Here is a 16,353-nt window from a genome sequence, read left to right on the forward strand (position 1 = left end):
GAAGCAGTCTAGGGGTTAACTGTATTTTTAGGGAGGAGGGATAGAGCACCACAAGCAGAGGTCTGTTCCTGTCAAGTCTCTGTAGCTCTTCAAACACACTGTGCAGCAAGAGGGAGAAAACATCACCTTCTATAAACATGAAATGATGGATCTGGGTTGGCAGAGCAGATTTCTTGTCCATCTCTGAAAACCTGCTCGGTGTTTGCTCAGCTTCTTATTGGTTTCCTTTCAGGAATTGACTACAAGACCACTACTATCTTGCTGGATGGCAGAAGGGTCAAGCTGGAACTCTGGTGAGTGTTTCCGAGCAGCTTGGGCTGTGAGTGCAGGACTGGTGACTGTGACTGTAGTGCTGCTGGTGGGATGCTGAACCATGCTGTGGAGAGCGCAGTGCCTCCCCAGGCGTGCGGTGAGGCTCGCTAGCTGTTCATACTAGCGAGTTACTCTAGCCAGACCTCTTTCTGTTGATCGAGTAGCTCAAACAGTGTGTTGTTCTTTGCTGGAGTAGTCTGACTTCAGTCCTTCTCCATCATACCTGACCATGTTCCCATACAGCTCTCAGTCACTGAGGGAGCAATACTAATTTTGAAGCAATTCAGGCTTTTCCTGAAATCCTAGGATGAGGAATACAGATGGAGAGAATAGGAAAGGAGGACAAAAAATGGCTGAAGCCCTTAATCCCTACAGAAGCCTGGATATTTCTGAGTGTCTTGAGTAGAAAATTCAAATGAGCAGCAGGTAGACCTCATGGTTAGTGTCAGTGTAAGGTAGATCCCTGGAGAGCAGGACTTGTGGGGTGACCTGGCAGAGGGAAAACGCTGCATCTGAGGGGTGACTGCTGCCATATCTGTCAGCACCAGAGGGACACCTGGAGTCCGTCTGGCCCAATTTTGCCTAAGGTTTAACCTGCTGAGCAGCTGCCACAGCAATCTTGTGGGTGAAAGAGGAAGGATAGGTAGCCTGTCCCTATTCTGGGTTTCACCCGGATCTAGTAAGGAATGACCTAAGGCCCTAAATCGTGCAGTTAAACAGCTTGACCAGCACTCGTATCAGGTAACAGGAACATTAGTCATCTGTGTGAATTGCTAAATAAGAGTGAATGCCACTTTCTCAGCAACTCTCTCAACTTGAATGGCCTCCTTTTTTCTTACAAAAGAACAGAAGCAGCTGATTTATCTCTCCCAGCTTGTGTGTTTATATCTGATGCTTATATTCTTTTGTCTCTCTTGTAAGATACCTGTTTTAACATTTCAGCCCCGAGTGTGTAGATACTTACTGCTTCCTTCTCGAAACCCCCTCCTTTTTATGCTGTAGTTCTTGAGCTGGAGAACCAGCACAGAACCTGAAAAGCTGTAGCATCAGTTTATGTTGACTCTCTAATCTTTTACCATTACTTTCCTCATGCAACTCAATATTTGTTTGTCAGGGGAAAAGGAGATTTAGGCACAGACTTAGATTGGGGTCCAGGACTGATAATGATCCTTGAAAGCTTTAGATGGGAAAGAATCACTGTCCTAAACCTGAGGTCACTGTGTTTTTCACAAAAAACAAACCTGGGGCTGAGGGATTTATCAGGCTTCTCAGCGGTCATTCATGTGCCCAGTGAATAGATGTGGCAAACACCATAACGCATTTCAGTATATACCAGTTAAATCAGCCTTCTGGGCTCTGCCTTACTGTCCTGGATGTTCCTGTGGGCACTGAGAGGTTCAGGTAATGTAGTCAAACTTATTTATACTGTGTTAGGAGTTGCAGTCAGGAGAGACAACAGTGACTGAATAACCCCCCACTGTCGCAGTGAGCTAGAAACGCTGTTCCCTAGTCCTGCTCCTGAGCTCTCTGTAGGGTGTGATTGATCAGGTCTGTCAGAGATCTGGGTATAAAGATACTTCTTTTAACATTTATTAAACGTATTTGGAAAAGTAAGTGAAACCAGGCAGTGCATGACAGTTTCTCCTGTCTGGAGTGGTTATGTTCCTGTTACGATAGGTCAGCTGTTCTCCATGGCTAGCAGAGGCTGCAGTCTCACTGTTGTTGAAGTCCTGTGGACTATGGGGAACTAGAGAGAAAATCCTCTGCCCAGGGGAATAAAACGGCTTACATTCTCGTACATCATAAGGTAGTGCTGATGCTGAGTGGTGTTGGTTTGTACCTTCTCTTTGGGAAGCACGATGACAGCCTGGACCTCTGGAGTATGTCTGACTAAGCAAAGGTGGTGATTCTTCCTAAAAATATCATGCAGAGCAGTGTAGGTACTATACATGTTCTAAAGATCTGATAAAGTCAACACTGTTGGGTTTTGGGGTTTTTGGGGGTGGGGGGGGTAAGTGCAATAGGGAATGTGCAGTATGGGATTCGATTCTCCAAATATCATAGCTGTAACTTCACTCTTCTTTGTTGCAGGGACACATCAGGGCAAGGAAGATTTTGCACCATTTTCAGATCGTACTCTAGAGGAGCCCAGGTAAGTGCTGCGCTCAGTGCTCTGACTGGGGCTGTCTTGCTTTTCCTTTAGGCTGTTAAAAGTCTTCCTTGCTGTAGTGAAGAGCTCTGAAGAGGAACCTGTCAAGCATCAAAAGGATGGGATCTGTGTAAATGCCACGAGGCACTACATGTTGTCCTCTGCCTGGTATTCATGGTGTTTAAATGTCCTAGACTGGTACAGAAAAGCTCTGTTTCAGACTAGATTCAGTATTCGTTTCTAGAGGAGAGCTGAGAAGTTGGGGTTATGGAGAACAAGGCAAGTCTAGCCCTACATCTGCCTTAGCTTTAATGTGGGAGCTCGTCCTTCCTGAGGTCTGTCAAATTTGTTTAAATACGACATTGGCTTTCCCAGTGGAGTTCCTCCAGCCTGCGTTGCCTTCAAGTCAGTTCCAAAAATAGGGTGGCTCCTACTTGCATGTTTGATGCGGGCTTGAAACTAGAGCAGCTCAGTTGGATCGTAAAGTACATTCCTTAAAACATGAGGGAGAGCGTTACATTTTGAGTTTCTCCTTTGGGCCCTGCTCCAGAATAGCATCTTGATTCTGAACAGCAGAAAAATCTCGTGCTCCTCTGAAAAACTGTTCGTGCTTTCTTACAGTTTTATTGTTGTACTTTTAGTAACGTGACAGGGTCCCTTCAGGATAAAGTCTCCCTGAGTTAAATGAACAACTGTATTACCCTGTTTGTTTCCAAATTGGAAAACTTTGAAGAAAATACCTCCTCTCTCAGACACTAAGAGTCGGAAGCTATATATCAACCTCCTGAGCATGCCAGTGTCCTGGCAGCTTCCCAGCCTTTCAGGCTCTTGGCTTTTTGTGCCTCGTAGCTGTAGACTTTTGCTTTGCTCACCCATGGCAAGCTCATTCCCTGCCTTCCCACAAATTCACTTGTGCTGTAGACATGAGAGCACTTTGCCTGGGATGTGCTGTTGGTATCTCCTCCAGTGGCTCATTGATTCTTGTTTGTGCACATCTCTGGTGGTGTGGATGCTCTGAGGCAGCCCCTTCGAAGGGGAGGCCAATTTCCTGGTGCTTGCAGAAGTGCGAGGCACGGAGTGTTGGAGTGTGCCTTGAGCAGTGGGAGCGTAAGGGATCTCCCGTTCGCATGCTTGGTCCAATGTATGAATGTATCTTTAAGCTTCCCTCTGCCCATACTACGTTTCAGAAGAATCTGCAGCTCTAATCCTACTATAACTTGTGGTCTTGAGACCATGTAATTTGCCTTACCAGTTATAAATGAATAGTACCAGTCAGCGTGGTTTTCTGATGAGCACACAACTTAGCTTTGGTCAGCCTTTTACTGAGACCTTGCTGTGTCAGATGCCCAAATCAAACTAGGAATAGAAGGCAGCAGGCTTCCCAAATAATGTGCCCAGAGACGCCATTTCAGATCTCTAACCCCTGTCTGCTGCATGACCTGCTGTTCCACACAGAACAGAAGACTTTCTCCCCTTTGTGTAGATGCTCTAAAGAAGACTTTCTCCCCTTTGTGTAGATTCTGAGTTCCTCAGAGCCAGTGCTGTGTCTCCATGGGGCAGCACCCAGCAGAGCCTGCACCCACGTGCCGGTACTCGAGTTCTGGCCTGCAGCCAACTAAGGCAGGAGAGGTGAAATAAGTAGCCATGGGAACGCTTGAATTGGAGAGACAGGTATGCATCTGTCTAGAAACTGCAGCAGGGCTGCAGCTTAACACCAGAGGCCATAAGGTGTTATATACCTGGCTGACCTTAAGTTTGAAGTTTGCTTTTGTCTTCCTTTTCTCAAAATAAAGTTCTTGACCTTCTTTGCTTTGTCAGCAACATCTTGCCCTTCTGCTGTATTTGTCTGTATTGCTTTAGGAACTCTCACCTGAAGGTCTGCAATGTTTGCCTCATCTGCTTATCCCTCCTAAGGGGTGAGTCTGAGGGACGGTCACAATAAACCTCATCAGCCAGGCAGAGGGACCTTAAACACGGCTGCTTGCTTGCTGAGTGCTGGGGTGTGGAGCTTACTTGTGCAGCAAGGTGGGCTCACGCCTTTTCCTCAAGGCCTGCATTCTGCTTGTGCAGCAAACGCCTTTTCCAGAGTACTGTTGTGATGCCTTAATCCTGACCTGCTAAAATAGTCAACCCTTACCCTTAAAACCAATGAAATAGCCCTGAGCGGCAAGCCTGCCCTGGAGATGGGGGGGTAGTTCCCAAGGGAAGTATCTCTGTTGCCCTGTGAAGCGTTCACAGTGAAAAGGGGGTGCCTTTCAAAGACTGAGTAGGATCCTTGCCGAGTCTGCTCTGGGTGGATCGGGGGAAAACCTGGATTGGTTTCAGCAGCCGGTGATTGGCTCCCATGTGGCGATACAGCAATATTCCTGCAATAGCAGGGATACAGGTGTTGTCTCTTAACTCACCACATCCTTCAATGGAAAGGTATCTTAGTTTACACTCTTAATGGTTAACCAGAGCAAGAAGCCTATTTGGAGTAACAAATGCCTGTGTGACTGCAAGAATGGACGTCAGCACCTCCATTTATTTTCAGTATGCAGAAGCTAACTTCTTCTGGGCCAGCATTAGCATAAAGACAGCTTAACCCAGCGCGATCTCAGGGGAAAAGAGTGAAAATGCTCCCAAGTTCTCTTAGTTCTTCAAGCTGTATTTAATGCTGCATGCTGTCTTGGCTTCAGCTGTCTGCTTTCCCCTCCGCTGCCTTGGTATCATCAGACTTCAAGACTTCTGTAGGGAGCCTGATGCAAATCCAGTCGGAGGCAAGAGAAACAGCTTTCTTTTAACCTAACAAGCCAAAAGCTGGGGAAGAATAAATACAGCAGAGAAGAGAGACGCCAGGGTGGGGAAAGCTCTGTTTAAAGTGCAGTGTGATATTTGTACAAGAACAGCTTGGTATAAACTGGCCACAAGCACCTTCAAGCTGAGAATTAGCAGAAGGTTCTCACTGAGTAGAGAACCGAGACCTGAACTGAGCTTCCTGTAAGGAGCGCAAGAGGAGCGAGTTTCTAAAAAGGGCTTTGGCAAGTTAGCTGTGAGAGCTGGAGGCCAGCTGGGGAGGCCCCAGCCTGGCAGCCTTGACAGGGTGACTGGAAACAGGGAGGCTCCATCTGAATAGCCGGTGCTTGAGAGAATACTTGGTATGAAAGGTGCCTTCAGCTGAGGGACGCGCACCTGACTTCCCCACACACACCTTCTTGTGTCCCACGCGTAGTGATAATAATTGTGTCTTCTGAAGTAAACCCCCGAGAGGCTGCGGAGTGAAGAAAGTGTCCAAACGGGGGGCAGACCTCCTCAGCCCCACAGCACAGCCGCACGCCTTGCTCAGTCTGGACTGCAGGCTAGTCCCTCCCCAGAGAAAGGCACCTCGATACCTTCTCCAGTTTAGACTCCACACCACTTGCCTGGGTACGTAGCCCTGTGGCTTTCATGTTCTGCAGGAACTTGAAAACATCTAAAGTAGAAAATGATGAGTTGGCTTCAAATGAGGACTAGTCCCTTCTTTCAGCCAAGGCAGACCAGCCATGTTTGCCTCGGGATTTGCCGCAAAGATCACAGATCTGTCTTGCTTTCCTACCCTGCCCTGCCTAGCTGCCCTGATCCTATCAGGGATGCAAGGAGCATTTTGGATCAAGGTGGAGGCGTGGGGCGTACTGGTGTGTCTGGGACCCCCCTCCTTTTCTTGCTTCCCTGAGGTTGAATTTCCCTTCTGTCAGAGACACTTTCATCATCCCCTCCCTCTGGGGGTCTGTTGGGCCACCGGGTCCTGACCACATCGCCTCAGGGTCTTGCTTTGGGGCAAAAGAGGAGCAGTCGTGTCTGGGATAGCACAGCACTGGCCTCTAGGCACTGGAGGGGCAGGGATGGTGTGCAGGCCATGTCGTGGGGACTGCGGGGCCAGGGAAGGGTAGAGATGGCAACCCAGTAGCATTGTGACCTGCAGGACAAACAGGGGAGCCTGGAGCTTGCTGCACTGCAGATTGTCGCGGTGTAGCCTATGGTGCAAGGTATTTAGTGATGCTTAAAGGTGCTTCAGAAATCTGCTGGCTTGCTCTTGGAATTGTGCTTTTTGGCTCTTTCTGCTTGGCTGTAAGATCGCAGTTACACTGACAGTGGAGCTGGCACACTGATCCCGGCTGCTCCGTGCAGCTGGGGCTCCGCTGGCTGCTGAGAGCCAATGCAAGCTATGCCAAGAGTCGTCATGGAGGGGAGAAAGAGGGTTGTGGTGGCGATTTCTGATCTAGCAAGGAAGAAGCAGTGCTAATATCATTCCTGATGTCCTCAATGCCACTGATTTTAACTGTTTCCAGAAATGTGGCTTGCTAACTCTTCCCAGACACTGGGATACAGAAGGTCCTTCATGAATCGTTTCAGACCATAAGCCATAATCAGTGTTGAGAAATGCAAAGCTGCAGCCTTGACAGTATTATGAATATCACTGAGTTCTGCTTAGAACTCAGTGATTCTGCTTAGAAGCAGGTGATTTGAGTAGCTGCTGTTGATCCTCTTTAGGGCTGCTTAGCATGCAGGAAGGTGGCGGCTTTTTTGGCAGCTCAGCAGACCCTGGGATAGGCTCTGCTCTACCTGACAGCTTTCTGCGTCGCTGCAAGTACCTTACCTGCCTCAGGCCATTTTGATGGGGTTCTCCAGCTGCTGCAGGAGTCCAACCTGCCTGCCAAAATGCTTATGAAAAACTCAATGATAAATAAACCCACCCAGTGTGTTATGCTGTTGGGAAATGGTTTGGCAGCAGGATGCATGGCCCATGAACCAAAGTCCAAGGTGCCAGCTGGACAGCCGTGACCAACCACAGCTCTGAAAAAGCAGGCAGGAGAGACAAAGTGTTCTGGTTATTGTCAGCACTGGATCTTTAGTTTATGGTTTGCTTCATAACTGTGGGCCAGAGAAATCCAGTCTGAGGGGATCTTCCAGGCTTCTTCAGCAACAGCTTTTTCCCATCGGTGGAGAATAGCCGTGAGTGATGCTTTCCTGGCCACCCATCTGCCTGCGCTGAGCTGAAGGCTCTGGCAGTCGTGCGAGCACTGGCTTCCCTCCGGCCGTGTTCTTGCATCCTGCGCGAGTGGTTGGAGGTCTAGCTTGTAAAGCATCTGGGAAGCCTTTTTGGAGAAGTCAGCTTTGCACTGATGGGTGAGCACGCTGCTTCTCTCACCTTTAAAAGCTCATAAGCCTGGTCTAAACCTGCAGCAAGCAGACGGCAATGATGCTGTTCTGGGGTTTTTTCCCCCTTAGTTATGTGGACAGATCTCTGTGTAAGCTCCTGATTTTGGCAGAGTAAGTGTCCGCATGTACTGATGGGTACAATAACAAATGATCTCTCTGTGTTCCTTGTTCGCTACGCGACGTACTCATGTGGAAACTGCTGTCGCGGGGGTGCTGAGGGTCGTGCCAATCCCAGTAACGTGGAAGAAAAGCAGAGTGGAAACAAAACTTTGAAAATCAATTGTGAAAAGCCCTGAGACTGGTCTGGGAATGAGTCCAGTCATCTCCCACCTTGCACAGAGAAGCCAGTAGGCAGGTTGAAGAGAAAAAGGCTGTGGGAGGGTTGGTGAGGGCTCTGGAATACCCTTGATCTGAGAACCTTCAGCTTTTCACTTTGTGCTGTGGGAACCTGGGCTACACAGTGCTTACAGAGGTGCATTGTGAAAGGAAAAATCAAGAGCTATGGAGATCTTGTGACGCTGACAGCCATCTAGGCACTTAGAGAAGAATTTAGGCTGCAAAATGGAAAACTGTTGGTTTGTCTAGTTGAGTAAATTAAAATTCTGCACACATTATTCCAAAGGAGACTTTTAAAAAAAGCTGATACAAATGACAGCTCTTAGTTGGAACTGTCGGCAGAGATGGAGCCAGCTCCCTGTCTGCGTGCATGTCTGCATACTGTTCTCTCTAGGGGAGTAAATGATAATGACAAAGTGTATTTGCGATGTGTGCTCTAGAAACGTGGTGTCTGGTGCATGCCAGCACTGCTTCGAAGAAGTATGTGGTTGTCTGGCAGCACCACGAGCTGGCCAGAGGTTTTTAAGACTGCTTCTTCCATCTTCTGCTCAGTAAAAGTAAAGCTGGTCTAATACCCGTGCTAGGGAGGATGCAGACAGAGGAAAGGCATTCGACACCTTGGCCATGGTGTCTTTGAGAAGCTTTCCTTGACAATCCCTAAACATGCACGCGTGGAGTTGTGTCATGACTTGGAGGGTAAGCTGGCAGACAGTGTGTCTCTTCTTGCGTCTAGAAATCGTGGTCTTGACCTTCCACCCTGCTCCTGAGAACTTGGGGCTGCGTTTTTGCTGATGTCTTATCCTTATTCCTGTTCAAAGAAGATCCAAGCTGCAGCTGCCAGCAAGCTTAAAAACTCTCTCCTCCTAGAGCATATTTCTGGCAGAAGCAGTCTTCACAACCTAGGTCTTGGGTCTGTTTCTCTTGGCAAAAAAAACTTGTCGATCCAGAAATAAGTAGACTTTATTCAACTCTCTGGCAGTTTGTCTTGGAAGGGTGTCATCAAACTTTTTGCTTTTTTATTTTCTGACTCCCTTTCATTCACACGTGCAGCCTTGGAGGCTGGAAGTCAAAACAAATGCAGCAAAAATTAGAAGAAAGCTGTCTTCTTTTTAATTATTATTTTCAAAATGCACATGAAGCGTGAGGGATCCTGGTAGAGGCATTTCTTGATTGGTTCTTGAGAAGCAGTAACTTTGGGTTTGTGGATTTCTTTCATTATGGAAAATTATTACTTCCTTCTTATTTTTTCCTATCTAAATCTAGGTGAAACAGATTCTACAAAACAAAACCAACCTCCAGTTCTTATTGCCTGTGAAGTTTTTTTGACTGTTCTAGAAATGACACTGAAAAAAATTAAGGGCTCTAGACCTGAGCTCCAGACTTCCTTGGAGGAAACTGAAGATGCCTCTGCTCCCCACACATGCTTCTGCAATTATGAAAACTCATCACCAGGTCCCTCAGAACAGCCTCAAACCCAAACTTTGAAGGTCTCGCTCTTCATACTGGGCTGCCAAATGTCAAAACCAACCCACCACACGTGACTTGCCTTTTTCTTACCCTTTCCACTTCTTTTTCTACATTTGAGCCTTTCTGCAGATGGTACAAATGCAGGGACGTAGGTGTTTGAGGGCCAGCAAGGACAGAAGCAGCAAGCTTTGCCTGGGGAGCGCCTGCTTGGGATCGAAATGCTCTGCAGTGAGGCTGGGGATAAAGCTCAGGAGTCAGAACTGACCTGACCATGATGATAAAATCGGGCAGGCTTTGGGAGAGCTGCTTATTCTGAGAGAAAGGCAAACAACATCAAGGCACACCCAGCATCCTGGGAGAAAGGCTGCTTTTCCCAGGGCGGGGGGAAACACTTCAAGTGCCAGCTTGAGACATGACTTTATTATGAGGATTCAAGTGCCTTTGTGGCTAGATGCCCTGGTGTTACATCATTCCCCAGTGCTCCAGATCTCATGCTGCTGATTGTTATTTCTCCTATACACTTGAGGTACATCACATCTTCATACATGGCTCCTGTACAGGCTTCCCCCTGCTCGTCATGGGCTTTGGCAGCAGCAAATACTGTAAAGCTGCTCCTTGGGAGGACTGGGGAGTTTGTGTTTCCCATCTGTGCAGTAGATTTTCCGTTTCAGTGAATAAAGGAGCAACTCCACTGGTCCGTGCAGTGGTTGGTGTCTCTGACCTGTACCAGGAGAGATGCTGGGCAGTTTGTCAGCTTTCCCCTTCACTGTGCTGCATCTAGGCATCTCCTAGGGAGCACTAGCCTGCCAGCTGAGACTTCCCTTTGCCAACCTGAGATCTCTTTTGCTTGTGCTTGGGACTCGCTGTTGGGGCGGCTGTTACTGGAGGAAACGCCTGATACAGAGGAGGCTGGTTCTGCTGAACTTGGTGCTAAATGATCTGTTATGCTGGGGTCTAGCTCAGGCTGGTTCGTTCTGCCCTTAGCTTAGCCCTGCTGCTGCTGGGGTTTACCTTCCACAGGGTGCTGCATGCCCGGCTGAGCTGGTTCCTCTCGCAGCCAGATCATCTGTTCCTCCATAGCTCCCATTTCAGGGCATCTTCAATTACAGTTCTGCCGAGTAACCTCAGAAATGCCTGTTGTGTCTTGAAATGTCCTTGAATTGCAAAGAAGAGAGTGACAGGAAGTCAGAAAAATAACAGGAGAGTTACAGAAAGGCTGCTGCTTAAGACAATTCTCTCAATGCTGCATGTGCCCAACTGGTATGGAAAGGCAGCTCCTGATGCATTGCCTTGTGTGCCTGCAGGGCCAAGCATAGCCTACTTTCCTTCTGCCTGTCCTCAGAAACACTTTGATTCAAGAAAAGCTCCCTTGTTAGGAGTTGCTGTGGACCCGAGTGGCGGCTAGCCGCGTGGTCATGAGCCCTGCTAGCCAGGCTCAGGGCGAGGGTGGAGACCCTTCGAGGTGCTGTGTCGTTGCTGCTGCCCGCACAAAATTCCCTGCCTTGAGTTGTTCCTGTCCTGGCTGCCAGCATCGCTGTGCTTCCAGAGGTGACTGGGGAGTGAGATATGGATGTGGGCCTGGGGATGCAGTGGGTACCTCTCTTTCTAGAAGGAAGGGCAGGGGGAAAGGACCTTCAGTGGTATCTGATCCCCTGGAATCTGCCTTCAGCAAGGCCCCACGTGGATCTCGGTGATGAGCTCTGTCCTCCAGAGATGCTGTACGATCCTCTGGCATTTGCCAGTTTGTTGTGAGCAACACTGTCTGCCTTCAGCAAGGCCCCACGTGGATCTCGGTGATGAGCTCTGTCCTCCAGAGATGCTGTACTGCTTATTGGCATCACTCAACTCCTTCCTTGCCAGCGAGGGGGTGACAGAATGAGACAGGTTCTGTAGAGGGAAAGCATGGGGGTGTTTCATAAACTTTGCCATGTCCTGCTACCATCCTGCCACTGAATGCAGCCGTTCAGTGTAAGGGGCAAAGAAAGAGACTGTTTTCTGCCCCTGTGAGTTTGTGTCGGATTTGTGACGGGAGGTTGGCATGTTTTGCACAGTCTTGCTCCTCTGGATGCATGTCACTGAGGCACTTCCTTTGAGGACAGTGCTGCTTTGGAAATGATTTGGGAGAATTTCAAGCCAAAACAGGAGTAAAACGTTTCCTAATAGTCAGGGACCTGTTGTCTCAACTTCAGCCCTGGTGAGCACACAAATCATGGCCGGAGCAACGTTCGGTCCCTTAGCCCTTTGTTTTCTGCAGATGGAGGGGGTCTTCCAGGTGTATCACCCTTTCCATTTGCCCACTACAAAACTGCCTGATTGCTCGTTCTTTTCCTCTAGGGAATTCTCTTGGTGTACGACATCACTAATCGCTGGTCCTTTGATGGGATAGACAGATGGATAAAGGAAATAGATGAGGTAAGCTGAGTGGAAGAACACGTGGAGTGATCTATAGCAAAAATCCATGGAGGTGCCACCTCTGATATGGGGACAAGAATGGCTCTGCTGTGGAGAAGAAACAATGGCAGTCCGCTAATAATCAAAGTATTTGTCCTCTGCTTGTGTATAAATCTGGAGTAGTAGGAAAGGGCTTGGGAATGGCCAGGAAGTATAGGAAGTTCCCTTTAAAATGGACTATGGAGAGGATGAATGAATTGTCCTCACCACGTAGCACTGCTTAGCAGTCCCTCTTGGTCATCGAGCAGTTTCTATTTCTTAGTCCTTCATTGCTATTGCAGCTAAGCAGGATAGTTGATGTAGGCTGGCCTTACTACGGACAAGCCATGATTTCTCCACTTCTTTCCTTCTTAAAGCATGCTCCAGGCGTCCCTCGGATCCTGGTGGGAAACAGGCTTCACCTCGCCTTCAAGCGGCAGGTGCCAACGGAGCAGGCCCGGGCGTACGCGGAGAAGAACTGCATGACGTTTTTTGAGGTCAGCCCCCTGTGCAACTTCAATGTCATAGAGTCCTTCACGGAGTTGTCCCGTATCGTCCTCATGCGCCATGGCATGGAGAAGATCTGGAGACCCAACAGAGGTGAGTAGTGAGGAGGATGCTGAGCGTGGGGAAGGCGTGAGACCTTGCTGGGCTGAAATGGAGCCGTGTTTATTAGTAACTCTGGGATCTGAAAGCACCTGACAGGGAGGAATGCCTTGGGTCAGACAAGCTGAAGCTGAGCCACAACAAGCTGCCTGTACTAGCACAGGAAGCCGGCAGGCAGCGGTGAGGGATGGGCAGCTCCAGAAGGCAGTTCAGCATGTCTAGGATCTGAATTGCTCCAGGGCATCCTACACCTCTCCACTTATTCTGGATGAGGCTATGGGCAATTAAGCTCTCAACTTGAAAATACTTCAATCAAATGGCTGTGTGGGATGAATCCAAGCACAAACACTTTGTCCTTACCCTTGCCTGAGCCTGTGTCTCCTGTTTTGGAGAGATGTGGAGGCAGAATGAGCCCAAGGAGCTGAAAGGGACTAAATCCCATCCCTGCTGTCAGCAAGGAGCAGTGGGCTGGGGTATTCCATATACCCAGACACACATGCTGCCGTGTGGCAGGCCATGAGCAGAGCCCATGTTACACCTCAGCCTGTTGCATTTGAAGCAAGATAGTCTTATGTCCCACGTTCCTGGCTGGGGGTAGTGGTATGCCCCACTGGCAGCCTGAGCAGCAGGAGATTTGCACTCTGGGGGTGACCTGCCTTCAGATGGATCCTCAGCTCCCACTCATGAGGGGGGAAAGTCCTGTTTGCCAGCCCCAGTCACCTAATTATCTGCCAGGGCCGCTGCCTGTGACCTGTTTGCCGTGCCGCTGTCTCCAGCTCGTGGAGGGATGGCGAGCAGGGGAGGAGGAACGGGGCTGCATTCGCAGACCTCTTCTGAACCTCTTCCTGAGGCAGGACTTGTAAACTGCGGGCTGCCTGCCTGAGCCTAGCAGCGTGGCGTTGGCGGCAGGCTGGAGGGGAAAGCATGCCCTCGTGTGGCTGCTTGCCGGGAAGTTCCCTCCGAGCAGACTTCCCAGAGCAGGCTCATGTACACTGTGCTAAGAGGAAGCCTGCAGGCGCAGAGCCGCCTTCTGGCTTGGTGGGATCTCTTGCTGCAGGCTCTCTGCAGAGAGCTGGCCCCGTGGCTACTGCTCCCCAAGCAGGCCCCAAGTGAGCCTGTCCTGCTCCTGGGCTTTCTGACCCTCTTGCTCCTTCCCTGGGCATCTCCTTCTGGCTGCCAAACCATGGCCTGAGAAGCCAAGCGTCTGGCAGGAACATCAGCAAGGCACTGCCCGTCCTGGGCACTGTGCAGAGGGAAGGGCTGGCAGTGTCCAAGCCCTGTGCTGAGCTCGCCTGGAGCTTCTCAAGCTTTTGTCCGAACTGTCGAGGCTCCTGTGCAGTCGTTATTAGCTGCTTTCCCCAAAGGAGCAGGAGCTGCACAGCATGAGGGGAAAGCAGCCCTTGGAATCTCCTGGCCTGTGACTGTCTGGTCTTTCCTCCCACCAGTGTTCAGCTTACAGGATCTGTGCTGCCGAGCCATTGTGTCCTGCACCCCCGTCCACCTCATCGACAAGCTGCCGTTGCCTGTCACCATCAAGAGCCACCTGAAATCCTTCTCAATGGCCAATGGGATGAACGCGGTGATGATGCACGGCCGGTCGTATTCCTTGGCCAGCAGTGGGGGTGGGAGCAGCAGCAAAGGCAACAGCCTGAAGAGATCCAAATCCATTCGTCCGCCCCAGAGCCCCCCACAGAACTGCTCACGCAACAACTGCAAGATCTCTTAGCAGGACAGACGCACCGTGAGCTGCCAACGTATCCTCACCCACCCGCCGATGTACAGCTGTTTGCACACCTGACCCTTTTTGATTGGATCCTTTCAGATGGGCCGCAGTCACTTTGTGCCGATGGCACGCGCGAGTGTTGGGAATGCGCCCACGTTTTGGCTTGGCACAGGAAGCGTGATGCCGGCTGGATCTTGCAGCGCTGGTAGGGAGAGGACTCTGCCAAGTGACCCTCCAGGAATGCTTTGGGCTTTGCCTCTCGGCCTGGGGTGGAAAATGCAGCAGCTGCCAGCTTGGGGAGGGGGGAAGGGGAAAAAAGCTCATCCAGTCTCAATGGAGAAATGGATTTAATGGAAGATTGAGAGGCTTAAGGGAGTAGGCAAGGGGAGACTGTGCTGCAACATTAACTCTTGGACTCCTGAACAGATTGCTGGTGCAACAGTGATCATTTGTGATCATTTGATTTAGGGAAATAAACAGGGGCGGGGGACTTGTGACAGTTTTCACCAGGATGTTAAGCTTCGTGTTGCCAAAAACAAAGAAAACAAGGCAGGAGTTGGCCAATTGGAAAGGGGAAGGAAGCAGTCTGCTTGCCTCCATTTATTTATGTAAATGTTATACATATATATATATCACTTGTTTTTTAAGGTTTTTTTTAAGGAGCAGTCAGGGAATATTTTATGCAGCCATGTAAATACACCCACTGAATGAACTTTCCCAGTGTCAGCAGAGAGGGAGAAGTGGAGGATTTTCTGATGGAAATACCCAAATGCTTTAAGAGACTCTCAGTTCCCACCTGGGCTCGTGCTGGGCTGTTCGGATACTACGTATGCAGGAGGAGGAATGAGACCCCGATCATTCCGTAAAGCTTGCGAGTGCTGAAGGCAGGGTGGGTTGTAAATGGGTTGAGGGGCAGAGCGGAGAGGCCGGGGTCTGGGAGTGTTTTCAGCAGGCAGGATGAAGAGGCAGCTCTGAGGCTGATGCCTTGCTCGCTTCGCACCTTCCGCTGGCAGCCGGCCGGTCAGGGACCGAGGAGCGGAGGGCGGAAGCATTGTGCCCAAAGCGGAGTAAGAGTGCCGCATCCATCCCTTGCTGCTCCAGAGCCTCGGCCATCGCTTCCAGAGCCCTCTGGTTGCTGCACAGCCCTCTGGACCCTGACGCGATGCCACCCTGTGTGACAGCCCCCCACATCCTGGCTGCTTCTTGCTTTGCTTTTCCAAAGACGTTTCTGCCTGAGCTACGGTTGTGGCAGCTCCTCCTGGATGAAAGTGGGGAAAGGACAGCAGCAGCTTTTCCCACTGGAGCGTGAAGGAGCGGGGAGTGGGAAAGTGGAAGAGGCTTGTGTGGGAAAAGAGCGATGCCCAGGTCCCGTTGTGACGAACGTGCTTGGTTCTCGTGGCAGCACCGAGAAGTCGGGAAGGCACACTGCCTGCTCGCTGGGACCGCTCCTGGATTGGAGGGGGCCACGTGCTCAGCGGCAAGAGCTCGAGATGCGCGTGTGCCGTGGGAGAAGATCTGGTGTCGAGCAAGGCCACGTGCTTCCCTGGCTGCGTCCCGTGGCTGACGCATGCTGGAAGTTCACCTGGGAACTTAGCAATAGCACCTCGCCCCTCTGGCAAAAGCTAAGCGGGGCTCGGCAGCGGGACTGAGTGGTGTCGACAGATCCTCGTAGGCAGCCAGGACGTGTTGACTTTGAGCGGTGTCGTAGAAAGTGACTTGTTTTTCCTCCTGCTGGGCCAGTCTCCTCACCTTCCCCCTGCTCTTAGCACCTCCTCAAGGCCTGGGCTCGCTCTTCGCACCCCCTCAGCGGCCTGTTGGCGTGTCGTGGGCAGGATGAAGCCGCAGCAGCTCCTGCGCAGCTGACGGACCCACTTTGTTCAGGCAGCGTGCAGGGATGTCCCTCCACAGCGAGCGTCTCCTTCCCCTCGCTCCCGCATCCACCTGGGAGGTGAAGGAGCCTTCCCCCTCCCCGTGCTGCAGGACAAAACACAATACCGAGGTTGCTCTCTTGGCTCGTCTCTTGCGTGCTTTATTGCCTGGCTCAAATGAGCGAGGAGAGAACTAAACCCCAGGCAGATGGAGGAGGGGGGAGAAGAATCCTTTGTAGTGGTGGTTTGGCTCGAGAGCAAAGCCACAGCCGAGCTTGGTGCGA

At 50.4% G+C, this 16,353-nt stretch overlaps 1 protein-coding gene across 1 annotated transcript; it reads left to right on the forward strand.

The window, feature by feature from the left end:
• Window positions 1-232: 232 nt before the first annotated feature.
• Window positions 233-14,204, forward strand: RAB40C (RAB40C, member RAS oncogene family; the record flags this gene model as incomplete). The annotated part of the gene is made up of 5 exons (XM_010146954.1): window positions 233-293; window positions 2,404-2,464; window positions 11,777-11,854; window positions 12,250-12,472; window positions 13,924-14,204. Coding segments are annotated over 5 exons (704 nt in total), but the record flags the coding sequence as incomplete, so codon positions are not given.
• Between the last annotated feature and the right edge of the window lie 2,149 nt (window positions 14,205-16,353).

This window comes from Eurypyga helias, unplaced genomic scaffold, assembly GCF_000690775.1.
Source record: "Eurypyga helias isolate BGI_N326 unplaced genomic scaffold, ASM69077v1 scaffold2880, whole genome shotgun sequence".
Taxonomy (NCBI): Eukaryota; Metazoa; Chordata; class Aves; order Eurypygiformes; family Eurypygidae; genus Eurypyga; species Eurypyga helias.